Below are 27,619 nucleotides of genomic sequence, written 5' to 3'. Positions count from 1 at the left end.
CTGCCGCCGGCGGCCACTGTCAGGGCACGAGCGGCGGGAGCGCACGCAGGGCTGGAGGGAGTGCAGCCGCCGCAGCCGCCGCCACCGCCACCGCGGCACATGGGCCGGCCCCGCCGCTGCCGTCGCCCCTAGCCCCAGCAGCCCTGGTCTCGCAGCCTCCTGCGGCTCGGGTCGCCCGACCAGCCATGTCTCTCGGCGGAGCCTCCGAGCGCAGCGTCCCGGCCACCAAGATTGAAATTACCGTGTCCTGCCGGTGAGCGAGCCGTGCTGGGGAGGGCTTAGGCACTGGCACTGCCCCAGCCCCAGCCAGACGCGGGGCTCAGCCCGGGCAGGGGCTAGACCCCCAGGGGAGAGGCGAAATTGGCTGGAAAATCACAACTGATGACAGGGGAGTTGCTGGTGGGATCGAGAAGGTGGGGGGGGGGGTCTTCTTGGGCAGCCCCACCCTGAAAAAAGGGCTCAGCCTGCGGGTTCAGGGGGTGGGTCGCAGGTATCCGGTAGGAGCTCGGCCCCAAGAGGACAAAGTTCTGGGGCGAGCCCTCTTTCCTGGGCCCTTGGAGACAGTGTGGGTGCGTTCGCGTCCAGTCCGCAGAGCCACGGTTCCTGGACAGCGATTTCCGGTGCTGTCCAGAGTGCTGACAGCGCGGACCCCAGCTGGGGGTAGTCATGGGGGACAGAGGTTTGATGGTTTGATGCGGGCCCCATACCTCCCCTCAGTGCCCGGCTCAGAGCTGACTCGAAGCGGGCGGGCTCCAGGATGATCCACTCTGTCTGTCTGTTGCTTTTCTCTAGGAACCTGCTAGACCTTGATACCTTCTCCAAGTCCGACCCCAGTAGGCGGCTCCAGGACCGGGAGGGGGAACTTGGGGTCTGGGCGCGACTCAGGGGCGGGTGGAGTCGGGGCCAGGGGTGCAAGCCGACCTCACGTCCTTCCCTCCCCGCCCCCACCTGCAGTGGTGGTGCTTTACACGCAGAGCCGGGCCAGCCAGGAGTGGCGGGAGGTGAGTCCCAGAGCCCCCTCCCGGCCCAGGGCGTCGCCCGGGAATCCCCTGCGCGTCTGCACGTCCCACGCTGACCCTCCATCCCCCTACCCAGTTCGGACGGACCGAGGTGATCGATAACACGCTGAACCCAGACTTCGTGCGCAAATTCGTCCTCGACTATTTCTTTGAGGAAAAGCAAAATCTGCGCTTCGATGTGTGAGGCCCCGCCTGGAATTCTGGCTTGGCCCGCCCCCGACCTGGATCCGCCCGGAATTCTGACTGGCCCCACCCCCGCCTCGCCTCCCGGCCTGGTTCTTCCCGCAGGCCTCCCTCCCATTCTGAATGGCCCCCTCTAGCCTGAGTCCTGCCCTTCTGTGAGATGCGGTCCAGTTCCGTCCCCCGCTCTGGCCCCGCCCACAACTCTGCTCCTATCGCAGCTCCACCTCAGGCCCGACCCCTTCCAGACAACCCTGCCCCCAGCAGCCCCTGACTTGGCCTCGGCCCAGGCTTGACCCTTTTACTCCTCGGCCTACCCTGACTCCTCCCCCAAAGGAGACCAAAGCTGAATTCGAGTCCACAGCCACCCATCCCTCCACCCAAAATTTTCACCAAGACTCGGTGCCCGACCCCCTTCCACCCTCTCCCCCACCCAGCCCCACCCCACACCGGTTCCACTCTTTTCCTAGGTACAACGTGGACTCCAAAACCAACATCTCCAAACCGGTGAGCAAACGTTTACTCGAGGGTTGGCAGAGCGCAAAGGATGCACTTAGATGTGTTCAACCACTCTTGGAACTTCTCCTAACCCTCGACCCAGACCCCATCTTCTTCAGGCCCCCAACTCACCCTCCTGGTCCCTCTCCTCCTGCCTGAGTGTCCTGCCTGTGCCCCCTACTCACTGTTCCTCTTCCTTCTTGGCTGCCACTACTGGGAACTGCAGAAGGTGAGACTGAATGGGGCTGGGCAGAGGCTGGGGGTGGGGGTGGTGTTGTGGAGAACAAGCTTGGACTGATGACCCACTATGAGACAGAGATTGCTCGCAGACCCCTTCTTTCACACCCCCTCCAATAAAGCCCATGCAGGGTGGTGGCTCCTGCACCACTCACTCGCCTGGGAACTGCCCTGGTCCTCCTGTGCAGGAGCATCACTGGGGCTGAGCTGGGACTCAGCACTCAAGAGCTTCTGGTCTCGCTGACTCCTTGTCCTGCATAGGATTTCCTGGGACAAGCATTCCTGGCCCTGGGAGAGGTGATCGGAGGCCAGGGCAGCCGAGTAGAAAGAACCCTCACGTAAGTTGAATGGGAAGGGGTGTGGGAGTAGGGTGGGGGCTTCCAAATTCTCTGTCCCAAGGATGCCACTGACTGATAGCAGTGGAGGCTGGGGTTGCCCCTGGTCAGGAGCCTGCACTGGCTCCCATCACCCTTGTAGAAAAGTCCAATTTCCAGTGCTCTGCCCGAGTCACTCTCAGGCCTCATATGTCTTCCTTCTTTCTCTCTCTCTTCTCTCTTCTCTCTCTCTCCCCCTTCACTCTTTTTCTAAATCTGATTCAACCTTTAAAGTCCACTTCCAAGCCCCTCTCCACAGGGAAGCTCCCCCGGAATAAATCAAATCCTCAGGAATTTCCATTACATCCACTCACTAAATATGCATTAGCATGTTTTATATCCCACACCCTGCTCTAGGTACCAGGGCTTCATTCATTCCACAAACACTATGTATACATACCCTATGTCAGCCACTGGTAAAGGGGATTAGCTTGCAATGGTAAACAAAACAAAGGTTCTTGTCCTCAGGGGGCTGATACTCTGGTTGTGGGGGTACAAAATAGACCTAAGTAAATTACATACTAGATTAGACAATATTAAGTGCTATGGGGAAAGAGACAAAGTAGAGCAGAATAAGGGGAACTGGCAATGCTGGGTGAGTGGGAGGTGCAGGATTCAACAGTGCAGTTGAGCAGGCCTCATGGACAGGTAACTGTGGGGCAACAACCTGAGGGAGGAGAGGGAGTCAATGGTACAGACATGTGGAGGAAGAATGTTCCAGGCAGAGGAGACTGCCAGTGCAAAAGCCTGGCACATTCAAAGTACAGCAAGGAGGCCAGTGTGACTGGAGCCAGGTGACTGGGAGGCAGGAGGAAGTGAGGTTGAAGAGCTAACAGGGCCTTGCAGCGGACTTCCACCTTTCCTCTGAAACGGGAGTCACTAGAGGGTTCTGAGCAGAGGAGTGACATGATATGGCTGCTTGCAAAAGATGGTGCTAGCTATGGGGTTAAGAATAAACCTTGGGGACCAGGCGCGGTGGCTCATGCCTGTGATCCTAGCACTTTGGGAGGCCGAGGCAGGTGGATCATGAGGTCAGGAGATAGAGACCATCCTGGCTAACACAGTGAAACCCTGTCTCTACTAAAAATACAAAAAATTAGCCAGGCGTGGTAGCGGGTGCCTGTAGTCCCAGCTGCTCGGGAGGCTGAGGAAGGAAAATGGCATGAACTCAGGAGGCAGGGCTTGCAGTGAGCCGAGATTGCACCAGCCTGGGCGACAGAGTGAGACTCCGTCTCAAAAAAAAATTAAAAAATAAAAAAATGAAAAAAAAAGAATAAACCTTGGGTGGCCAAAGGTAGAAGCAGAGAGCCAATGAGAAGACTCTGACAGTAATCCAGGCTGCTACCAGTGAAGGAGGGGAGAAGTGGTCAGATACGGGATATATTTTAAAGGTGGAGCTAACAGGTTCCTGACAGATTAAATATGAATGTGAGAGGAAAAGAGGAGTTGAGGACAATACCAAGGTCTTTGGCTTGAACAACAGGAAAAATGGAATTGACACCAACTGAGATAGTAGGTAAAAAAAAAAAAACAAAGGAGAGCCAAGCATGGTGGTGCACACCTGTAGTCCCAGCTACTCAGGAGGCTGAGATGGGAAGATCACTTGAGCCCAGGAGTTTAAACTCCTGGGCTCAAGCCTGGGTGACACCCCAAGCTGGGTAACAGAGTGAGACTCTGTCTATGGACGAAAAGACAAAAAAACAAAACAAAACAAAAAATGTGAAGGAGAAGCAAGTTGGAGGAGGAATTCAATCAAGAGTTCCATCTGACATGTTGAATTTTATGTTTTATAAATATATAAAATGTTAGACATCCAAGTGGAGGTATCAAATGAGTCTTGGATGTTGGTTTTGTTGTTGTTTTTTCAAGACAGGCTCTCATTTTGTAGCCCAGGCTGGAGGGCAATGGTGCAATGATAGCTCACTTCAGCATCAAGTTCCTTGGCTCAAGGAATACTCCCACTCAACCTTCCAAGAAGTCAAGTAGCTGGAACTACAGGTGGATGCCAGCAGGCCCAGCTAATTTTAAAATTATTTTTTGGGTCGGGCGCAGTGGCTCAAGCCTCTAATCCCAGCACTTTGGGAGGCCGAGACGGGCGGATCACGAGGTCAGGAGATCGAGACCATCCTGGCTAACACGGTGAAACCCCACCGTGTAAACCCGGGAGGCGGAGCTTGCAGTGAGCTGAGATCCGGCCACTGCACTCCAGCCTGGGCGACAGAGCGAGACTCTGTCTCACAATAAATAAATAAATAAATAAATAAATAAATAAATAAATAAAATTATTTTTTGTAGAGACAGGGGGCCTCGTTGTGTTTTTCAGGCTAGTCTTGAACTCCTGACATCAAGTAGTCCTCCTGCCTTGGCCTCCCAAAGTGCTGGGATTACAGGCATGAGCCACTGAGCCCGGCCTTAGATGTTAACTTTAAAGCCATGCTATTAGATGAGATCACCAAAGGAGGGGAGGAAGGACTGGCGAAAAAGAAAGAGGGAGACGAGAGAGAGAGAACCAAAGGCCGAGGCTCCACAAATTGGACCTAGAAAAGAAGACTGAGAAGGAGCAATTAATGAACTAGGAGGAGAACCAAGAGAGGGTGATGTCATCGAAGCAAAGAGAAGGGTTATCAAGGAGAGAGTTACCAACCACGTCAAATGCTGCTGCAGCTCAAGTAAGATGAGGATTGGGAATTGGCCATTGCATTTAGCAAGGTGAAAATCCCTGTTGACTCTTACAAGCATAGTTTTAAAGAAGAGGTGGAGGTGAAGAGGATGGAAGACGGAGGGAGTCAAGGCATCTGTCAAGGAGTTTTACAGCAAAGGGGAGAAGAGAAAAGATGTGTGACCAGGCACGGTGGCTCACACCTGTAATCCCAGCACTTTGGGAGGCTGAGGTAGGTGGCTCACTTGAGGTCCAGAGTTCCAGACCAGCCTGGCCAACATGGTGAAATCTCTACTAAAAATACAAAAAAATTAGCTGGGAGTGGTGGCGCATGCTTGTCATCCCAGCTACTCAGAAGGCTGAAGTAGGAAAATCGCCTGAACCAGGGAGGCACAGGTTGCAGCGAGCCAAGATCATGCTACTGCACTCCAGCCTGGGCAACAGAGGGAGACTTTGTTGCAAAAAAAAAAAAAAAAAAAAAAAAAAAAAAAGAGAAGGGAGAGGAGAGGAGAGGGGAGGGGAGAGGAGAGGAGAGAAGGAGATGTGGCTGAAGCAGGAAGAGAGGTCAAGAATACGTTTATAATTTTTTCTTTTTTTTTTTTTTGAGACGGAGTCTCACTCTGTCACCCAGGCTGGAGTGCAGTGGTGTGATCTCAACTCACTACAAACCTCTGCCGCCCTGGTTTAAGTGATTCTCCTGCCTCAGCCTCCTGAGAAGCTTGGATTACAGGCGCCTGCCACCGCGCCCGGCTAATTTTTGTAGTTTTTTAGTAGAGATGGGGTTTCGCCATCTTGGCCACGCTGGTCTTGAACGCCTTACCCCGTGATCCACCCACCTCGGCCTCCCAAAGTGCTGGGATTACAGACGTGAGCCACCACGCCCGGCCAAGTTTATAATTTTTTAACACGAGGCTGGGCGCAGTGGCTCACACCTGTAATCCGAGCATTTTGGGAGGCTGAGGCCTCCTAAAGGTGAAGGCAGGTGGATCACCCGAGGTCAGGAGTTCAAGACCAGCCTGGCCAACATGGTGAAACCCTGTCTCTACTAAAAATACAAAAATTAACTGGGTGTGGTGGAGCACGCCTGTAATCCCAGCTACTAGGGAGGATGAGGCAGGAGAATCGCTTGAACTCAGGGGGCAGAGGTTGCAGTGAACCGAGATCACACCATTGCACTCCAGCCTGGGTGACAGAGCGAGACTCCATCTCAAAAAGAAAAAAAAAAAGAAAAAAAAATTTAACATGAGATAAATTATACCACATTGGCTGGGCGTAGTGTAATCCCAGCTACTCTGGAGGCTGAGGTGAGAGGATCACTTGAGCCCAGGAGTTCAGGACCAGCCTGGGCAACATAGTGAGGCTCCATCTCTACAGAAAAAAAAAAAGGAAAATTATACTATATTTACATATTGATGGGAATGACCAAGTAGAAACTGAAACCTTGATGTAATAAAAAGAGGTGAGCGTTACTGAAGTGATGTTCCTGTGCAGACAAGACAGTATGAAATATAGTACACAGTGGAGGGATAAATAGGCACAAGGACAGTTCATTTATAGCAACGGTAGGAGTCACACTTGTGTGGGTGAAGATACTGGTGGCAGGGTAGGTGTGGTGGTGGGTGGACATTCTCTTCTGATTGCTTCAATTTTGTTCAGTGAGTAGGAAACAAGGTCATTGGCTGAGAATGCGGATAGGGGAGGAGGCTTTAGGGGTTGAGGAGAGAGAAGGAGTGAAACTGCCATCTACCAGAACTACCATCTACCAGAGAGTGAAGGGCCTTGGGACGTATAGTATGACTCCGAGGCAACAATAAGGACCCTCTTGAGGTCTGCAGTCATGCATCTGAAAAGAGACAAGTTCGCATAATTGTGTTTTTGTCTGGCCATGTTCAGTTTCACAGGTACAGTATGGGTTAGGCAGAGTTAGGCTTAACTAGAGCTGTGGTTCTGCCAAATAAATATATCGAAAGTGAGAGAAAAGGCTGGGCCAGTGGCTCACACCTATAATCGAAGCACTTTGGGAGGCTGAGGCAGGAGGATCTCTTGAGGCCAGGAGTTCAACACCAGTCTGGGTAACATAGCCAGACCTTATCTCTAAAAAAGTAAAAATTTAAACATTAGCCAGGCGTAGTGATGTGCACCTGTAGTCTCAGCTACTTGAGAGGCTGATGTGGGAGGATCTCGAGTACAGGAATTTGAGGCTTCAGTGAGCTATGACCGTGCCACTGTACTCCAGCCTGGGTAACAGAGTGAGACCCCAACTCTTAAAAAAAAAAAAAGTGAGAGAAGGAAAAAAGAGACAGGATGCAAGTGAATGATTATTATAATCACTGACTGGAATTCACACTGGATGGATGAGGTGGTAAGGGAGAACATTAAGGAGGCAAAGAATAGTGAGGAGGCAACAGGATCAACAATTCGTTGGTCCTGGATGTGCAGGTGAATTATTATTATTATTATTATTAATATTATTATTTTGAGATGGAGTCTCACTCTGTCAACCAGGCTGGAGTGCAAGGGCTTGATCTCAGCTCACTGCAAACTCTGCTTCCCGGGTTCAAGCAATTCTCCTGCCTCAGCCTCCCCAGTAGCTGGTATTACAGGCGCCCGCCACCACACCCAGCTAATTTTTTTTCTTTTTTTTTGTATTTTTAGTAGAGAGAGGATTTCACCATGTTGGTCAGGCTGGTCTCCAGCTCCTGACCTCAGGTGATCTGCCCACCTCGGCCTCCCGAAGTGTTGGGATTACAGGCGTGAGCCACCACGCCCAGCCGTAGGCAAATAGTCCCTATTCTCATCACGTTCCCTCTTTGTAAAGCACAAAGAGTCAAAGATCAAAGGAGCCAAATAGTTCAACTCTCATTCTAAGGATAGGGAAAATCACATAGCAAGTTAGAGCCAGGACTGGAATCCAGGACCCTTCTGACCTAGTTTTTTCTCTGCTACATTTTGGATCCCTTTGGGAATCAGGGTTCACAGGCCCAAGGTCTCTTGGGGGTCCTTGTATGCACCGTTCAAACACATGGAAGTGTTCCTTCTAGGGTCAGGAAAGGATAAGGTTTCCCTTGTCTTTTAAATCTCTCTCTCCATGGTCTTCAGAAAGTACATCAGCTTTGACCTAACAAACCAGCCCTGTCCCTGGGTCTGGACAGAAATTCTTCTCCCTCATTCAGTATCGCTACAACCCACTCTATTTACCTAGTGGCTTTGACATTCCACCTCCCCCTGCCCTGCGGGCAGTCTAGCAGAGCTGGAGAGTGCCAATTGCCCAATTCATGTCTATCAGCACCCGGCATATAGTAGGAACCAGGGTTGGCTTTGAAGAATACAACTAGCTCATATCTATAAAGCTTATGAGTTGATTTTCCTTCCATGCACTCATCTCTTCACAGCCCTGACAAGTCATCATGATTCCCATTTCACAGAGAAAAAAACTAAAGCTGAGGAAGGGGAAATAACTTGCCCAGGGTCACACAGCTTAACAATCATAAAATCCACTGACTAAATCCCTTGTCTTTCTCATGCTACTTTTGTGAGATGTTCACCTAAGCTGTTCTAACCCCTTTTTACCAGACTGCAGACCCCACCCAAAGTGAGGCCCTTCCTCACCAGAAGGCACTCAAGACAAAAGGGACTGTCAGTAAATGGCAAACTGAATCCCCTGGTCCACCTAACCCCAGACTGGCCACTCAATCCTTGTTGCCTACCCTCCCTCCTCTCACTAAGAGGCTTTTTCTGCTTCCAGGGGTGTACCAGGCAAGAAGTGTGGGACCATATTGCTGACTGCAGAAGAGCTTAGCAATTGTCGGGTCAGTAAGGGCCACATGCTAGACCCAGGAGCTCCCTTCTCTCCCCATAAACCCTTTAATGGACTGTCTGAAGGCTATGGGCAATTTGGGTGTCACCAGCCCAACTTCATCCATCCCTAGGACATTGCCACCATGCAGCTATGTGCAAACAAGCTGGACAAGAAGGACTTCTTTGGGAAATCAGACCCCTTTCTTGTGTTCTACAGGAGCAATGAGGATGGCACGTGAGTCACTGCCATCAGGGCTCTTAGGCTGGGGTGGGGCATGTGCTTAACAAGTGGGGTAGGCCGGGCATGGTGGCTCAAGCCTGTAATCCCAGCACTTTGGGAGGCCGAGACGGGCGGATCACGAGGTCAGGAGATCGAGACTATCCTGGCTAATACGGTGAAACCCTGTCTCTACTAAAAAATACAAAAAAACTAGCCGGGCGAGGTGGCGGGCGCCTGTAGTCCCAGCTACTCTGGAGGCTCAGGCAGGAGAATGGCGTAAACCTGGGAGGCGGAGCTTGCAGTGAGCTGAGCCACTGCACTCCAGCCTGGGTGACAGAGCAAGACTCCGTCTCAAAAAAAAAAAAAAAAAAACAAGTGGGGTAATCTCAGGAATCTCTGAGAGCATCCAGTTCTGTCTCTGGATTCAGTCCTACCCCCAGGCACGAGATAAATTATACCAATCCTTCCCACTCCCCTCCAGGTTCACCATCTGCCACAAGACAGAGGTTGTGAAAAACACACTGAATCCTGTGTGGCAGCCCTTCAGCATCCCTGTGCGGGCTCTGTGCAATGGAGACTATGACAGGTTGGCTCTGGCATAAGCTGGGGAGTAAGGAGCCAAGGACATGCCAGTGGGGTTCCTGGGCCCAAGAATGATAGTAGAAGTATCATAATAGCATTGGAGGGTCCTGCTCAGTGAGATAGAGTTTGCGGCATGAGGTTGGGTGATGAGGTTGGATGGAGAGGCAGATGGATAGCCACACAGATGGATAGGTGGACTATCCAGTGATGGATCGACTGATGGATGGAATGGTAGGTGGATGGGTAGATGAAAGGGCAGATTAACAAATGAATAAGCAGGTACATGGATGGATCGTTGGATGGGTAAACTAGCGAATGGTTGGATATGTATGTGGATGGATATATGAGTGAATTGGTGGGTGGGTAGAGGGGCAGATAAATGAATGGATAGCAGATGAATGGATAATTGGACTGATGATGGGTGGATCTGTGGATATACAGATGATGGGTGATTAACGGATGGATGAGCTGATGGATGGGTGGATGATAAATTGGTAAATGAGAGTTTGATGGATGACTGGGAGGCAGGAGGATGAACAGAAAAGCAGGTGGAATACAAAAAGATAGGTTGAGTGACAAGTAGATTGATGGTTGGATAGATGAATAGATGGCAAATGGATTAATGGATGGATTTGTAGGTGAATTAGTTGATGGATGGGTATAAATTAGATGGATAGGCCAACCAAATGAATGAGTAAATGGGTAGTATAAAGATAGATGGTAGGTGGAAGGGTGGAAGAATGGATGGGCACATACATGAGTAAATGAATCGTTATGCTGATGAATGGATAACTAGATGGGTAGATGTTATACAGTTGGGTAGATAGATGGATGGATGCTTGCATGCCTCAGTGAGTCAGTGAATGGCTAGATGTATAGTTAGGTGGCCAAAGAGATGAACTGATAGGTAATTGGACTGGCAAATGTATAGGTAAATAGGTAGCTAGATAGATAGATGGATGGTTGGATGGGCTGATAGGTAGACATATGGAATGATTTAGGCATGACAGTTAAGAACAAAGTCTTTGGAATCAGGATGCCTGGGTTTAAATCTCAGTTCAGTCATTTACTAGCTATGGGATCTTAGCCAAATTACTTTTTTTTTTGTATCTCAATTTCCTTATCCCAAGATAAGCATAATAGTACCTACTTTATATAGGGTGATTGTTAAGTTAAATGAGACAATCTGTGAATGTGCTGAGAACAATGCCTGGAATACAATAAGGCTCAAAGCAGTAAAAAAACCAACCAAACAAAAAAAGTACTAGTGGTACTAACCACAGTAGTATTAACAGGGGTAGGTGGTTGGGTACAGGCACGGACTGATGAATGAATAGACAGGATGGGAGGTAGGTTGAAAGATGAACAACTTAATGGGAAGACAGATGGGTGGATGGGGAGATGATATGTGTGTGGTTAACTGTATGAGGGTGTCTCTGGGATTTATCATACACATCTAGCATATGTTTGTCTCCTACATTTCAGAACCGTGAAGATTGACGTGTACGACTGGGATCGGGATGGAAGGTAGAACTGCCCCACATAGTCCCTTCTCCTGTACTTGACCCAAGCAGTTCTCAATAATATGTTGTACATTCACTGAGAACCCCAAAGTAGCTTTAGGAGCCAGGAAAGGTGATGATAAACACCAGTGTCTTGGGTACAACTGATCTCCCCAATTGTCTCTCTGGACACTGTCTCTTCCCGTTTTTCCCCTATGTTTGCCCTCCCTTATGGCCCCAGCACTAGGCTGCCCTGCAGCCTAAGTAGGGGCTTAGGATAGAAGGAATAAAAGATTGGGTTCAGGTCTGGTTCCAAACCAGCAGCAGCTGCTGCTTAGCCACACCCACCTCATTGCAGCCACGATTTCATTGGTGAGTTCACCACCAGCTACCGGGAGCTGAGCAAGGCCCAGAACCAGTTCACAGTATATGAGGTGAGCATTCCAGCCCTCTCCAGATCACCCAGGCCCTCCATCCCAGTGTGCTGAGTCTGCACCTCCCTTCCTTTGTTTCTCATCATCACTGTTACCTCCTCCACTTAGGTACTTAACCCTCGGAAGAAATGTAAGAAGAAAAAATATGTCAACTCAGGAACTGTGAGTGCTCCCTAGAGCTGTGGCCCTCCCTGGATCCTTCCATGTCTGTCCCCATTGACACAGCATGAGAAATATTGAGGGCAAGGCAAGACGGTGGGCAAGATTACCTGGAATAGTAATACTGGGCACAAGGAGCACCATTTAAGTTTTTGTTTTTTCTCACTCAGGAAATTTTTCTGATTTTACTCTTTTGCAGAATAAAAGAAAAAAACCTAAGTTGTATTTCCCAATTTAATATACTTTTGGAAATCCAACTATGTTTCTGACAGCTTCCCCTTTTTCCCTGTCAGAAGTTGAACAGGGTGGGGCTGACTGGGGAAGCAGGTGGAATCATGTGCCTCCCATCACGTGCCTCTTTCCAAGCCCCTATATGCCTCACTCCCTTCTGCCAACCCAACTGCCTTTTCCAAAGTGCCAGGGCTGCCTATTCTGTCCCACAGGTGACGCTGCTCTCCTTCTCTGTGGACTCTGAATTCACTTTTGTTGATTACATCAAGGGAGGGTGAGTCACAGGCCAACCTCTGGGCTGAAAGCCCGGCAATAAATTACTCCCAGTTCTGAGCCCCAGGTTTCTTATTTATGAATGGTCAGGGTCCAGTGAGACCATGTAGATAAACTTTAAAACACTTGGCCAACTACAAAGTGCTCTGTAAAATGCAGAATACTGCTCCTCTTAGTTCCCTTCAGGGGGCTGCTTTCATTCTCGGCTTTCGGCTCCTCCCGGGAAGACAGCTCCCAGACCAGTGGTCTTCATTGGTGGCCCCAGTAACCTAATTGGGGCACGAATAAAGTTATAGTCAGGCAAGACAGAGAGGTAGAGACAGAGGGAAAAGCCAAGCAGACTATAGGGGACATTCTGTTTGGTTTGGTGGAGGCAGGAAGACCTGGGAAAGGTACTTTGCTTCTCTGCACTTCACTTTTCTCCTGTGTAAAATGAGGAATTTTTTTTTTTTTTTTTTTTTTTTTTGAGACGATGTTTCACTCTTGTTGCCCAGGCTGAAGTGCAATGGTGCAATCTTGGTTCATTGCAACCTCCGCCTTCGGGTTCAAGCAATTCTCCTGCCTCAGCCTCCCAAGTAGTGGGGATTACAGGCATGCGCCACCACGCCTGGCTAATTTTTTTTAATTTTTAGTAGAGATGGGGGTTTCTCCATGTTAGTCAGGCTGGTCTCGAACTCCAGACCTCAGGTGATCCGCCTGCCTTGGCCTCCTAAAAGGCTGGGATTACAGGCGTGAGCCATGGCGCCCAGCCAAATGGGGATATTAATTACTACTTCAGGGCTATAGTAAGAGTTAAATTAAATGACCTATAATACACCTGACACACAGCAGGCATTTAATTCTGCTACCTAAAGTGTGGTCCATGAGCTAGCAGCATCAGCATTACTTGGGAGTTTGTTAGGCTCCACCCAGACCATCTGGATCAGAATCTGCATTCTAACATGAGCCCCAGGTGATCCATATGCACATTACTGTTTGAGAAATAGTGAAGTAATAATTATTAGTTCCTCACTTCTCAATTCATCTGCTTCCCCAACAGGACACAGCTGAACTTCACAGTAGCTATTGACTTCACAGCTTCCAATGGTGAGACATGGATGAGTGAAAAAGGGGGAGGTGGGAAGGGACTTCTAAGGGAGTCATTAGGAGTTGGTCTGGATTCCTACCTAGGGATAAGAGTTTACCTACCCAAGAAGCACAAACTTAGGCAAAACCTAGCCAGGAAAATAGAGTACAGAAAAATAGATGGGTAGATGGATCACAGAGGGTTGAAAGGATATATAGCGCAACAGGTGGATGAGTAGGCTGATGGATGAGAGAGAAAGGGGGTATAAGGAGAGATGGATAGGTGAATAGGTAGTGAGTCTTGAATGAATGCATAGATCCATGAACAAATGGAGTGGGTACACGGGTTGGTGAGTATAATAGGTTAGCCAAGTAAGATGCATGGATGGGTATGTGGGTGGACAAATAGACCAAAGTTTAAGTTGGGGAAATAACAAGTAATTAGATAGAGGAAATGCATGAGTGGATAAATCCATATGAGAACAGACAAGAGAATGAATGGAATGGAGAGGGCTGGCTAGCTGGATGGATAAAATAATACTGCTCTACAGATGGATGGAAAATGAAGAAAAATGGCAAGTAGACAAGTGGGTAGATGGGTGGATGGATGGATGGACTGACAGATGGATGAGTGGGTAAGCAAGTAGCTGCATAAGAGAATGGAGAGATTGGTGGATAAAGATGTATAAGTAGACTGAAAGATAGATGTATGGCCAGGTAGATGGGTGGATGGATGTGTGGGTAGGTAGGTAAATGGATGAATAGATATAGGAATGGGTAGGTGGATAGATGGATAAATGAACCAATGGATGATTGGGTAAAATAAGGAGGGAGGACATGGGCAGAGGGCAGATAAATGGATATAGGTGGATGAATGCACACAAAGATAAGCAGGTGAGCAGATGGATGATCCAGATGATCATGAGGCTGGGGTTCCTGTGTCCCTACAGGGAATCCTCTGCAGCCTACCTCCCTGCACTACATGAGTCCCTACCAGCTCAGCGCCTATGCCATGGCCCTCAAGGCAGTGGGAGAGATCATCCAGGACTATGACAGTGACAAGCTCTTCCCAGCTTACGGCTTTGGGGCCAAGCTGCCCCCAGAGGGACGGATCTCCCACCAGTTCCCCCTGGTATGGTATTGGCCAGAGCTTAACCTCCATGCCCTGGCATCTGGTTCACCCAAGTTGATGATTTTGTTCTGTTTACATTTCTTCAAAGGGCATGTAGAGGCACAGGAAGCTATGAGAGGATAGCAGAGCAGGGAGGGGAGCAGGGCTGGGTTTGGAGGGGAGCATGAAAGGGACTGATGGAAAATGGAAGGAGTGAGCTGGAATCAGAGCACTCCTGGATGTACCCTGCATGGGCTCAGCCTGGCAGGGCATATTGTTTGACAGAACAACAATGATGAAGACCCCAACTGTGCGGGCATCGAGGGTGTGCTGGAGAGCTATTTCCAGAGCCTGCGCACAGTGCAGCTCTATGGGCCCACCTACTTTGCTCCTGTCATCAACCAAGTGGCCAGGTAAGGGAACTGGGTGGAGGTTGGGGGAAATGAGGGGACCCACATAAGGGACTGACTCCCCAAGGACAGTCAGGAGCACTCTAAGTAATGTGGGATGTTTTAAAGTATACAGGAGAGGCCAGGCATGGTGGCTAATCCCAACACTTTGGGAGACTGAGGCAGGAGAGTCACTTGAGCCTAGGAGTTCAAGGCCAACTTGGGCAATATAGTGAGACCCCATCTCTTTTTTTTTTTCTTTTTTTTGAGACAGAGTCTTGCTCTGTCACCATGCTGGAGTGCAGTGGCACGATCTTAGCTCACTGCAACCTCCACCTCCCAGATTCAAGCAATTCTCCTGCCTCAGCCTCCCAAATAGCAAGTATTATAGGTGCACGCCACCACGCTCGGCTCATTTTTGTGTTTTTAGTAGAGACATTTCACCATGTTGGTCAGGCTGGTCTTGAACTCCCAACCTCAGGTGATCCGCCTGCTCAGCCTCCCAAAGTGCCGGGATTATAAGCATAAGCCACCATGCCTGGCCCTTTTTTTTTTAATTAAATATTTAAATTTTAAAAATTAAAGTATACAGGAGGATGTGTATAGGTTATATGCAAATACTACACCATTTTATATAACAGACTTGAGTACTGAGGAGCTTGGTATCCACGGGGGTCTTGGAACCAATCCGCTGCGGATACTGAGGGATGACTGTACCTTATTATGGGGCAGAAAAGGTGTCAGCAAATTACCCTAACCCCACTGCCTGAAAATGACAACCCAGGGCTTGAGTTTGGGTAAGAGAGAGAAGAGCCTACAGCACTGTGGTGAAGGCATAAGTTTTAGCATCAGACCTGAGTGTGATCCTAGCTCCACCATTCACTAACCAAGCAACTTAGCCTCTTTAAGCATCTGTTTCATCCCTGTAAAGTGGCATGATAATGGATGACAACAGCAGCTTCCTTATAGAGTTATTGCAAGGTTAAAAATTAGATAACAGTATAACAAGTATTAGCACAGTGTCTGGCCCATGGTACATGCTCAATAAATGATAAGTTAAAAACTAGAAGCATGACTGTCCAAGTTTTCAGAACAAAAATATACAAAGCAGGCTAGGCACGGTGGGTCACGCCTGTAATCCCAGCACTTTGGGAGGCCGAGGCGGGTGAATCACAAGGTCAGGAGTTTAAGACCAGCCTGGCCAAGATGGTGAAACACCGTCTCTACTAAAAATACAAAAATGAGCCAGGCGTGGTGGCGGGTGCCTGTAATCTCAGCTACTCAGGAGGATGAGGCAGAGAATTGCTTGAACCCGGGAGGCAGACAGTGCAGTGAGCCCAGGTCACGCCACTGCACTCCAGCCTGGGCGACACAGCGAGATTCTGTCTCAAAAAAAAAAAAAAAAAAAAATACACACACACACACACACACACACACATAAAGCAAAGCAAAGAAAACCCAGATCATATATCAAATGACTTTAAAAACCAGAGGGTATTAAAATAAATTTAAAACAAATTTATGAAATGACAGAACTAAAACCAAACATATGTCAATAAACATAAATAAGCTCTGTTTGACCTTAAAAAAGAAAAAGATTATTTGATTGAATAAAAAATAAGCAAACCCCACTTTATAGTAAACAGAAGAAACCCAGCTAACACAAAGCCCCTCAGAAAGCTTAGAAGTAAAAAGATGAAACAAAAGGGGAATAAAAGTGAAAGGATTTCAGTGAGATTTATATGTCACATACTTTTTCCCCTAGCAAAGATTTATTTGTTTATTTTTTTAACTTTCCTTTTAAGTTCAGGGGTACACATGCAGGTTTGTTACATAACAAACTTGACACATGGGGGTTTGTTGTACAGATTATTTTATCACTCAGGTATTAATTCTAGTAGATTTGTTTATTTTCTAATTTGCAGTAATGATAATAGATTATTTAATAATAACCGTACAAAATTTCAATAGAGAAATGAAGAAATCACCCTGAATACTGCCCATGGAATGTGGATGTACATACAGTTACTTTCCTTATGCATCCATAATTATAGTCAAATTATTATACATATAACATTTCACTACTGATTTTTTTTTCCACTAATACTGGAACCTGATCATATTTTTGTTGTTATTAAGCAGACTTCTTAAATATTATCTTATGCAACTACACTAATTCAAAATTTATTCATTCACTTAGTAAACATTCAGTAAAAGGGCAGTGTATCATGAGTGTGGGGTCTGGAGCCACACTAGCCAAGTTAACACACTGGTTCTATCACTCACTAGGTGTGGCTTTGGTCAAGACTCTTAACCTCTCTGTGCCTTATTCCTCATTTGTAAAATGAGGAAAGTAACAATGTCTACTTCATAGGGTTGTTGTGAGAACTAATTAATATATGTCAAACACCTAGAACAGTGCCTGCCATATCATAAATACTATAGGTGTTCGCTATTACTGTTACTATTATTATCATTATTACTATTCAAAGGGCATCTGCTGTGTGCTCAGTTCTCTGCTGGGGCACTGAAGATTCACAGATGAAGCAGATCTAGTCCCTGCCCTTGGGAGCTCCCGCCTTGGTGCAGGAGACAGAAATATAAATAAATCATTACCTTCTGTAGACCAGAGCTTCCCAGACTTTTCTAGCAAGTCGCCTGTCGGCAAAGGCAAGCGACAGCGTCCCTCTGGGGGAATCTGGGGGCATAGCTGAAAGCAGTCAGGCTGAAAATGTCTTTGAAGTTTCCGTATTCCATCTTAAAAATTCATGCAAATTTTATATTCTTCTCACATTGCATCCATGTTTAATTTAGGAAAAAAAGGTGTTTTAAGTGTACTTATAGTCATCTAGCTTTATCCAGCAGATCACGCAGTGAGAACCCACTTAGAGGAGCAGACAGCCCATCTTGGTGGGTGGAGTAGTATCCTAGAGGGAGGGGGTAGGGCATAGGCTCCAGTACCATAAAGGGGACTGCTCAGCTGGGTCTAGAGGACAAGGTAGACTTTATCAGAGAAAAAGAAGTAGAGCAGGCCTGGTAGAAGGAATGGCATGTGAAAAACAGAAGAATGAAGGGGCAAGTTCATGAAACAGTAAAGAGTTTAATATGACTAGAGTGTACACTGTGTACAGAGGACTACACAGAGAATGGCCTTGGGATAAAGAATAAGAGAATCAAGAGCTCCAGTTTTAGGCTCAGCTGATCAGGCATGGGCTTGGACTCCAGCTTCATAACCCCTTGGGGATGCTACTTAATGTCTCTAAGCTTCAGCTTCCTCATTTTAAACATAGGAACCTTTTTTTTTTTTGGAGATGGAGTCTTGCTCTGTCACCAAGACTGGAGTGCAGTGGCATGATCTCGGCTCACTGCAACCTCCGCCCCCGGGTTCAAGCAATTCTCCTGCCTCAGCCTCATGAGCACCTGGGATTACAGGTGCGCACCACCATGCCTGGCTACTTTTTGTATTCTAGTAGAGACGGAGTTTCGCCATGTTGGCCAGGCTGGTCTCGAACTCCTGACCTCAGGTGATCCACCCCCTCGGCCTCCCAAAGTGCTGGGATTACAGGCATGAGCCACTGCACCCGGCCATAAAAATAGGAACTTTTAAAGTGCCTACCTTATAGAATGGGGGTGAGGATTAAATTAGATCATGTATGGCCGGGCATGGTGGCTCACGCCTGTAATCCCAGCACTTTGGGAGGCCGAGGCAGGCGGATCATGAGGTCAGGAGATGGAAACCATCCTGGCTAACACGGTGAAACCCCATCTCTACTAAAAAAAGTACAAAAAGTTAGCCGGGCGTGGTGGTGGGCGCCTGTAGTCCCAGCTACTGGGGAGGCTGAGGCAGGAGAATGGTGTGAACCCGGGAGGCGGAGCTTGCAGTTAGCCAAGATCACACCACTGCATTCCAGCCTGGGAGACAAAGCGAGACTCTGTCTCAAAAAACAAAACAACAACAACAAAAAACCAAATTAGATGATGTATGTCAAGTATACATCTGCGATTTTGATGATCACAATGGACTCTGCTGTTTTCCACTCTACAGCCAAGTGAGGCACAGACTGGCTTCTGGCCAGTCACCCATTTTCTCAGCTAACTTCCAGATAAAAATAGCCTTGAAAATGCAAGGCATCTACAGAGAACCAAAGATGTACCTCCTGTGCCCCCAAACCCTTGCATTATGCTCACTGTCTCCTCTCTTCTATAGTTCCTTATTTATTTATTTTTTTAAGAGCAGGGTCTCACTCTGTTGCTCAGGCTGGAGTGCAGTGGTACCACTGTAGCTCACGGCAGCTTTGAACTCCTGGGCTCAACCGATCCTCCCTCCCACCTGAGCCTTTTAAGTAACCAAGACCACAGGTGCATGTCACCACGCCAGGCTAATTTCGTTATTTTTTGTAGAGACAGGGTCTTGCTACATTGCCCAGCTGGTCTCAAACTCCTGGGCTCAAGAGATCCTCTGATCTCATCCTCCCAAAACACTGGGATTTTAGATGTGTCACCAGGTCCAGCCTCTCTGCCATAGTTCTACATGTAACTCCTCGTGGTTTGCACTTACCCATTCTCTCTCTCTGGAACACTTTTCCCTTTACCTTCCTACCCCCATCACCACCTGGCTAAACCCAACCCATTTTTCAGGTACTTAGGTTAGATGTTACATCCTCAAAGCCCTAACCTCGATGCATTTTAGTAGTTTAAGCCTCTCTCTCCCCAAGGACAATATCCTATTCTGCTCCATGCTCAGCACCCAGTTTGGTGCCTGATACATAGTAGGTATGCAGTTGCTATTTGTGAAATGAGTAAGTGACAGGAAAAGGTACCAAGCCAGGTCTCTGAGGAGGCTGGGACCAGAATTCAGGAAGTGGGTAGGGGATGTAAAGGAGAATCATGGCCGGCTGCGGTGGTTCATGCCTGTAATCCCAGCACTTTGGGAGGCCAAGGTTGGTGAATCACTCGAGATCAGGAGTTCAAGACCAGCATGGACAGCATGGTGAAACCCTGTCTCTACTAACAATATAAAAATTAGCTGGGCATGGTGGTGGGCACCTATAATCCCAGCTATTCAGGAGACTGAGGCAGGAGAATTGCTTGAACCCAGGAGGCAGAGATTGCAGTGAGCTGAGATTATGCCATTGTACTCCAGCCTGGGCAACAGAGCGAGACTGTCTCAAAAAAAAAAAAAAAAAAAGAGGATCATGACCCACTCACTCCCACTCTGGGCCCTGGGCAAACTGAGCCAAAATTATTTTATTACTTTATTTTTATTTTTATTTCAGTTGGGGTCTTACTCTGTCTCCCAGACTGGAGTGCAGTGGTGCCATCATGGCTCACTGGGCTCATGCAATCCTCCTGACTCAGTCTCCTGAGTAGCTGAGACTATAGGCACGTGCCACAAAGCCCAGTTAATTTTAATTTTTTTCGTAGAGACCAGGCCTCACTATGTTGCCCACGCTGTTCTCAAACTCTTGGTCTCAAGTGATTCTCCTGCCTCAGCCTCCCAAAGTGCTCGGATTACAGGCGTGAGCCTCCCGACCTGTCCCCAAAGCTGTTTTATAATTCTATGCCCTCTCCGTGCCTTTCCTCACATTTTGAGATCAGGTTTCAATACAGCACCATCCAATAGCACTTTCTGCAATGATGGAAAAGTTCTGTATCTGTGCAGGCCAATATGGTATTCACCAGCCACATATGGATATGGAGCACGTGAAAGTAGCTAGGGTGGCCAAGGAACTGAATGTTTAACTATATTTAATTAATTTAAATTTCAATAGCTACATGCAGCTAAGGCTACCTTACTGGACAGCACAGCTCCATCCTTTCCAATCTGCACAGGACTGGAGACTGGAAGTCAAGAGACCAAGGTCTCCCACTACCTTTGTGCCCTCTCTAGGTCTTTTTTTTTTTTTGAATATGCATAATAAAGGGACTGGACTCAATAACTTCTGACATCCTTTTCAGGTGGAAAAAAAATCTTGGCTTCAAAGACTGGTGAGAGAAGGAAAAGGAGCTCTGGAAGCAGCTATTAGATTGACCAGGGAAGGACTGCACGGGGCCCAACAGCCCAGGCAATGAGATGTGGTCGGCAGAGAGGAGAAGGGAGAGAGAAATGTGGGGGAGAGGGAAGCAAGGAAGCCCTCAGCCTTTGCTCTTGCTCGTGTATAAACATCAAAATCTTGCCAGGGGTTGATAAATCCCTGTGTGTCTAAGCTCTGTGCTTCCTCAGCCACATGGCCCACTCTGCTTCCCTCAATTTCTGACCTCCACACAGGGGAGTTGTCGTTTAGCCCCACTCTAGTGCCTTTGGCCTTACTGTTCCCCCTTCCTAGAAAGATCCTCCTCCTCTTTCATTTAGCCTCTCTATCCTCAAACATCACTTCCTTAAAGAAACCTTCGCTGACCTTCTGGCTCACATCAGGATCCCATTTGTCTGTCTGTCTATCTATCTATCTATCTATCTATCAATCAATCAATCAATCATGGAGTCTCACTCTTGTCACCCAGCCTGGAGTGCAGTGGCGCAATCTCAGCTCACTATAACCTCCGCCTCCTGGGTTCAAGGATTCTCCTGCCTCGGCCTCCCGAGTAGCTGGGATTAAAGGCATCCACCACCATGCCTGGCTAGTTTTTGTATTTTTCATAGAGACAAGGTTTCACCATGTTGGCCAGGCTGGTCTCAGATCCCTGGCCTCAAATGATCCGCCCACCTCAGCCTCCCAAAGTCCTGGGATTACAGGCATGAGCCACTGCACCCGGTCAGGATCCCCTCTGGCACCCTGTCATAGCAGTGTCCCTTCCATCACAGCACTCATCACAGTGGTAATTTTACACATTTTTGTGTGATTCTTGGATTAATGTCTGCCTCACTCAAGAGGGCTGGGATGGATTTATTTTTTCTCCTCATGTATCTCCAGTGTCTACCATAGTAAGTGTTCAATAAATATTACTGAAGGCAGGCTAGGCACGGTGGCTCACGCCTGTAATCCCAGCACTTTGAAGGGCTGAGGCAGGCAGATCACTTGAGGTCAGGAGTTTGAGACCAGCCCACAACATGGTGAAACCCCATCTCTACTAAAAATATAAAAATTAACCAGGTATGGTGGCACACACCTGTAGTCCCAGCTACTCGGGAGGCTGAGGCAGGAGCATCACCTGAGCCTGGGATGTGGAGGTTGCAGTGAGCTGAGATTGCACCACTGCACTCCAGCCTAGGCAACAGGGTGAGGCTCTGTCTCAAAAAAAAAAAAAAAAAAAAAAAAAAAAAAAAATTGGTGTGTGTATATATATACATATATGCAGGCAGGGGCAGGCTGCCAGGTCTGCGGAAGGAGCATGGGTTTCAGAAGCCCCAGGTCTTGCCCACTGCCCACACAATGGCTGTGGAAGCTCTGGGGGTAAGGTATTCCTGTGGCCTGTCTGGCTTTCATCTGGATTCTGATTTGGCCTCTCATCCAGGGCTGCAGCCAAGATCTCTGATGGTTCCCAGTACTACGTTCTGCTCATCATCACTGATGGGGTCATCTCTGACATGACACAGACCAAGGAGGCCATCGTCAGCGTGAGTCTGAGGAGGAGGGCTTGGCAGGGAAGAGTAATGTCAATACTGTGAAGGGGCTGAGATTTTTTTTTTTTTTTTTTTTTTTTGAGACGGAGACTTGCTCTGTCGCCCCGGCTGGAGTGCAGTGGCCGGATCTCAGCTCACTGCAAGCTCCGCCTCCCGGGTTTACACTGCCTCAGCCTCCGGAGTAGCTGGGACTACAGGTGCCCGCCTAATTTTTTGTATTTTTTTAGTAGAGACAGGGTTTCACCGTGTTAGCCAGGATGGTCTCGATCTCCTGACCTCGTGATCCGCCCGTCTCGGCCTCCCAAAGTGCTGGGATTACAGGCTTGAGCCACCGCGCCCAGCCGGGGCTGAGATTTTATCCTACTTGCAAGCTAACAAGTTAGCCTGCCAGTTTCATGGATGCTGGCAGAAGACACAAGACTCTTGGATTAGAGACAGAGGACTTTGATTTCCAGCAAAAGCAGTAGCTGGAGTATTAGCATTTGCTTGAATTCTCTAAGTCCCAGTTCCCACTAGATGATGTGAAGTGGGACAGATGACACTTGCAGCCACTGTGGGTTGCATTACAGAAGAGGAACCCTGAGCTTAGGGAACTTGAGTCTTTTATAATGGACAGTAAGCATGCTTGCCTTTTGTTCCAAAGATCTCCAGGGAGACCTTGTTTTAAAACTATATTGGACAGTATGCAAATATGCCCTCTGCTCTAGAGGAAAATACTGTATTTTTCAAGGCTGCTTGATATAGAAACATCCTTCAAAAAGTAGTCTGGGGCAGAGAGAATCAATGCCTCTGCTTACAAAATGTGCAGAACTATGACACACATACTCAGAAAACTGTCTGCCAACAGTCACCTCCCTGGTGATGGCTGCTTGCCCCAACCGTTCACCCTCTTTCCCCCACAGGCCTCCTCATTGCCGATGTCTATCATTATCGTCGGTGTAGGACCAGCCATGTTTGAGGGTGAGTAGGAAGGGGTGTCCCTGAGTGGGACTAAGAACTAAGGAGAAAAGTGGGAGGGGGTCGGGTACTTGGGCCTGCCTCACAGAAGAGACAAGGTAAGATACCCCTGTGTGAAGCCTTGGCCAAGTCACAGACCTTCTCTGAACCTGTTTCCTTATCAGAATCAAGGCTGATGATACTAATATTTCCCCTGGGGTTCCTGGGAGGACGGACTGCCTGGGAGGCATAATAATAATAATAACAACTCCATAATAAAGCCTGATATCTGTAGGACTTGATCACAAGCATTAGGCATTCTTCTGATGACTCCAAAGGGGAGCTCAAAGGGAGGGGGCAACATGGGGGTGGGGCTGGAGAGGCCAATCAGCTGAGGGGTGTCTTTTCTGCAGCAATGGAAGAGTTGGACGGTGATGATGTGCGCGTGTCCTCTAGAGGACGCTACGCAGAGCGGGACATCGTTCAGGTAGACCTGACCTGGGAGAGGTTGCGGAGCTGAGAGGCACAGAGAGAAGAAGAGGCTAAGCTGGGAGCCACTCACACTTACTGCCTTCTCAGTCTCCTACTTTTTTCCCCGTCACTCTTTCATCCTTTCTCATTCATTGAATACATCCTTTTTGATAAATAGGAAGGTTGCTGCAGCCTTGGTGCGTCCATGGTGTAAGTCGGGAGGTCCCCAAGGCCCCTGCCCTCTAGTGGAGGCAACCAACAATAAATAATCACGCAAATAAATATCTCATTAGATTGTGATAAGTACTCCAGAGGAATAGCAAATGCCACTCTGAGAGCCTGTAACAGGGACCTAACATAGGTACAGTAGTCAGGAAACGGTTCTTTAGCTTGCCGAGACCAAAGGGAGGTGATAAGCATTACAGGGAGAGGAGCAGCATGTGAGAAGTCTCCGAGGCCCAGAAGAACTGGCCCAATCAACAAAAATGCAGAAGCTAGGGTAGCAGGATCATACTGAGTGTGAGGAGGGAGGCAAAATTTGGGGGTTTGTTATAAAAGAATTGGAAAGCTCTTGAAGGATTTTACATAGGGGAGTGAGATGGCATTTTAAAAGGATCTCTCTAGCTGCTGCATGGTGGGTGGACAGTAAGAGGGCAAGAGAAAAGGCAAGTAGACTCATTAGTGAGGAAGTCTTTGAAGTAGTAGAGGGCGGTGATAAAGATCTAGCTGGAAGCAGTGGGGAGGGAGAGAAAGTGGCAGGTTCAAAAGATATTTAAGAAGAAAATGTTACAAGACTTGATGATTAGATGATGATGGGGAGTGAGGGGGGCTGTAATCCCAGCACTTTGGGAGGCTGAGGCAGGTGGACCACCTGAGGTTGGGAGTTCGAAACCAGCCTGACCAACATGGAGAAACCCTGTCTCTACTAAAAATACAAAATTAGCCAGGCGTGGTGGTGCATGTCTGTAATCCCAGCTACTCGGGAGGCTGAGGCAGGAGAATCACTTGAACCTGGGGGGAAGTGGAGGTTGCAGTGAGCCGAGATCGCACCATTGCACTCCAGCCTGGGCAACAAGAGTGAAACTCCGTCTCAAAAGAAAAAAATAAAATAAAAATAAAACATAATTTTTTGAAAAGAGGTCATGGATGGATATATACATTTGGCAGTCATTAGGAAACAGATTTTCTTTTTTTTTTTCTCCCTTAGCCCCTCTCCCCCTACACCTTATTTCTTCTTCTCCGCTCCCCAAGACCCTCTCCTAGGCCTCTCTCTTTTCCCAGCCCCTTCTCACAGACTCCTCCTCCTTCTTGCCCCAACTCCATCTCTCTGGCCTCCTCCTGTTCTCAGGATCCCTTCTCCCTGGTCCCTGCCCCTTTTCTCCCCTGATCCTTCCTTTCCAGTCTCCCTCCCTACCTCCTGGCCTGCTCTACTTCCTTCCAGGGAACAATTTTTAAAGTCATGGAAGTGTATAAAATCATCCAGGAAGAGAGCTGAGAGAGAGAAGGGACCAGGTTTAGAGAGCAGGTAGACCCAGAGGAATGGTGGTAGGAGTGGGGAGCTTCAAGAAAGGTAAGCAAGAAGCCAGAAAAGTGTGGTGTCAAGAGTGGGATGTGTCCAGAAGAATTATGGTCAAATGTAATGGAAAGCTAAAGAGAAGTCAAGCAAGATGAGGACTAAAAATTACTGTTCACTGGACTGATTTAGCAACACAGGGCCACTGACGACATCAGCAAGAGCAGTTTCAATGGCCTGTGTGAAGCCAAACTGGAGTGGGTTGAGGGTGGAAAAAAAAGTAGGTGGAGAGAAAGCAAATGTACAAAACTGTTCAAGATGTGGGGAGGGAGATACTATGATAGTTGGAAAGAGATGCTGGAGATCAAAAAGCCTCCCAGCTGTACCCCCATGCCCTCTCTCCTGGTCATGGCTTCTCTCTTCTTGTCTGTGCCTGACCCAGTTCGTCCCATTCCGAGACTATGTTGACCGGTCGGGGAACCAGGTGTTGAGCATGGCCCGACTGGCCAAGGATGTGCTGGCCGAGATCCCGGAGCAGCTGCTGTCCTATATGCGCACCAGAGACATCCAGCCTCGGCCCCCACCCCCTGCCAACCCCAGCCCGACCCCAGCTCCAGAGCAGCCCTGAGGATTCCACATATCCAATGCCTCACAGTCTGCTCGTCTGCTCACCCACTGCTTCTGCTTTAAGCCAGAGGCACCTGGAACCCTGGACCTCACTGGGAGGACCAACTTGGAGGATCGATGCTGGCTGATAAGCCCTCCGCCTCCTTGCCTGCAGAGGGCCTGGCACTATCACCACCTCCCTGCCTTCATGCCAATAATAAAGCTGATCTTCACTCCACCTCTGTCTCATGCATATTGGGGAAGGAAGACTATGGGACCCAAGGACTGGGGCTACATCAAGAAGGGGGGAACCAGGATGGCTTCAGCTAGATTCATCCCCATCCTAACACGTTCATCCAATCACTTCTTCATACATTCTTCAAAGACTTTAATAAGTGAAACTTGGTATGTTTTCCTCAGGAGAGAGGCCCTCAGTTGTTTTTTTCTTTTTTCCATAAAATCCGAATCCTGCACATGGCCCAAAGTTTTCACCAGATTCTCAAACGAATTCCTGACCACTAAAGGAGATGACTTAGTATAACTCTGCTTTGATCCATTTATTCTGAGTTATTTTAATAAGGATAATAACAGATAATATTTTCTTTGAACATTCACTACATGTCAAACCGTGTGCTAGGTGATTTACAAGCATCACCTCATTTAATTCTCACAACTCTGTGAGAACAGGTACTATATATTATTCCCACTTTACACATAAGGAAACTGAGGCTCTGAGAGGATGAATCATTTGTTTAAGAGAATTCATCAGTTTGACTTCAGATTCCAAGATCTTAATCAGCAAACCTCTTCCTGGCATGTTGATTTTATTGGGATGGTTTTTAGAAAACAGACATTTTAGTGGGTCAAATGCAAAGTTTGCATTAAGATAAGAGAGAAGCTTTCAGATGCTTTGGACTTTGTCCCAGATCCCTGGAAGACCCTTTCACGCTCCTCTTTGATGACAAAACGAGTATTGTTTAAGGATGTCTCCCCTGCCATCCAAGTTCTCTGAAACCCTCAAGAGCTAGCAATAGAGTTTTCGAGCTCTGTTTTACAAATAAGGAACTTGAAGAACTGAACTTGCCCACGTTCACATTGCTAGGAGGTGGCCCACTCACATTAAATCAGCTGTTTTGGCACCATCTTCCAACCAGCAACCCGCAGCACATCCGTGCCAACCCACAGAGTTCCCGCCGCTTTACCAGACACAAGCCCTTTCACACCCACCGGCCCCAAACCAGCCCCTTCTCTCAGACCCATACCTTTTCTCTAGCACCTCTCCTTTACTTTTCCCGAGTTTCTTCCCTTTCCTTCTGTCACGCCCCGTTATCCCTAATCGGTCCCGCCCTTTCCCCACAGCTCCGCCCGCTGCCTTCCCAAGCCCCGCCTACTCCCTTCAGCCTCGCGTCGTTTTTTCCAACTCTGTTCTTTATTTCTAGTCCAGCTCCACTTTCCAGACTCGTCCAAAGCTCCGCCCATTCTCTCATGAGTACTCCTCTTCTGTTTAACCCCACTTTTTACCTCGCTATTCTAACAGGGCCCCCGCTCTACAGTAGCCCCGCCCCCTCCTCACAAGCCCCGCCCCACAGACCGGTCTAATCTCCTGCCCCGCCCCGGTCCTACCCACAACTCCCGGTCCCTTAGGCTCCAGCTCCCATCCCTCTTGGTCCCGGCCCTGCCCCCAGTCCCGCCCCGTGACTCTGGCCCCGCCTCACCGCCTTCCTCCGAGACCAAGGCCAGGTCCCTCCCGCAGCCGCGGCGCCAGCAGGAGGCAGGGAGCGGAGAGGGAGGAGGCAGAGGG

At 48.4% G+C, this 27,619-nt stretch overlaps 1 protein-coding gene across 3 annotated transcripts; it reads left to right on the top strand.

The window, feature by feature from the left end:
* Nucleotides 1-8: 8 nt before the first annotated feature.
* CPNE9 (copine family member 9) lies at nucleotides 9-26,056 on the top strand. Of its 3 annotated transcripts, XM_073009887.1 has the most exons (21): nucleotides 9-253; nucleotides 793-833; nucleotides 955-1,001; nucleotides 1,096-1,199; nucleotides 1,670-1,706; nucleotides 1,801-1,926; nucleotides 2,196-2,272; nucleotides 8,713-8,776; nucleotides 8,897-9,000; nucleotides 9,467-9,571; nucleotides 11,053-11,094; nucleotides 11,428-11,503; nucleotides 11,612-11,665; nucleotides 12,106-12,167; nucleotides 13,206-13,252; nucleotides 14,182-14,363; nucleotides 14,628-14,755; nucleotides 22,184-22,286; nucleotides 23,195-23,252; nucleotides 23,642-23,715; nucleotides 25,655-26,056. In XM_073009887.1, exons 1-21 carry the CDS (start codon nucleotides 186-188, stop codon nucleotides 25,838-25,840), a joined length of 1,785 nt encoding a protein of 594 aa, XP_072865988.1. In that variant the 5' UTR covers nucleotides 9-185; the 3' UTR covers nucleotides 25,841-26,056. The 3 variants fall into 3 exon arrangements, with proteins under 3 accessions (XP_072865988.1, XP_072865989.1, XP_072865990.1); XM_073009888.1 differs by lacking the exon at nucleotides 1,801-1,926; XM_073009889.1 differs by lacking the exons at nucleotides 9-253; nucleotides 793-833; nucleotides 955-1,001; ... (2 more) ...; nucleotides 1,801-1,926; nucleotides 8,713-8,776 and having other exon boundaries at nucleotides 1,973-2,272.
* The last annotated feature ends 1,563 nt before the right edge of the window (nucleotides 26,057-27,619 follow it).

This window comes from Chlorocebus sabaeus, chromosome 22 (assembly GCF_047675955.1).
Source record: "Chlorocebus sabaeus isolate Y175 chromosome 22, mChlSab1.0.hap1, whole genome shotgun sequence".
In the NCBI taxonomy this organism is placed as follows: domain Eukaryota; kingdom Metazoa; phylum Chordata; class Mammalia; order Primates; family Cercopithecidae; genus Chlorocebus; species Chlorocebus sabaeus.
Note: the sequence above shows the minus strand (reverse complement) of the source record. Positions and strands in the feature narration are given on the sequence as shown.

What these genes read in the sequence shown, in the direction of transcription:
- CPNE9 (XM_073009887.1), top strand. Translation starts at nt 186, where the DNA reads ATGTCTCTCGGCGGAGCCTCCGAGCGCAGCGTCCCGGCCACCAAGATT. An exon ending in CTTCTCCAAGTCCGACCCCA is followed by an intron (nt 834 to 954) that starts GTAGGCGGCTCC and finishes CCCCACCTGCAG; the next exon opens with TGGTGGTGCTTTACACGCAG. An exon ending in CAAAATCTGCGCTTCGATGT is followed by an intron (nt 1,200 to 1,669) that starts GTGAGGCCCCGC and finishes CTCTTTTCCTAG; the next exon opens with GTACAACGTGGACTCCAAAA.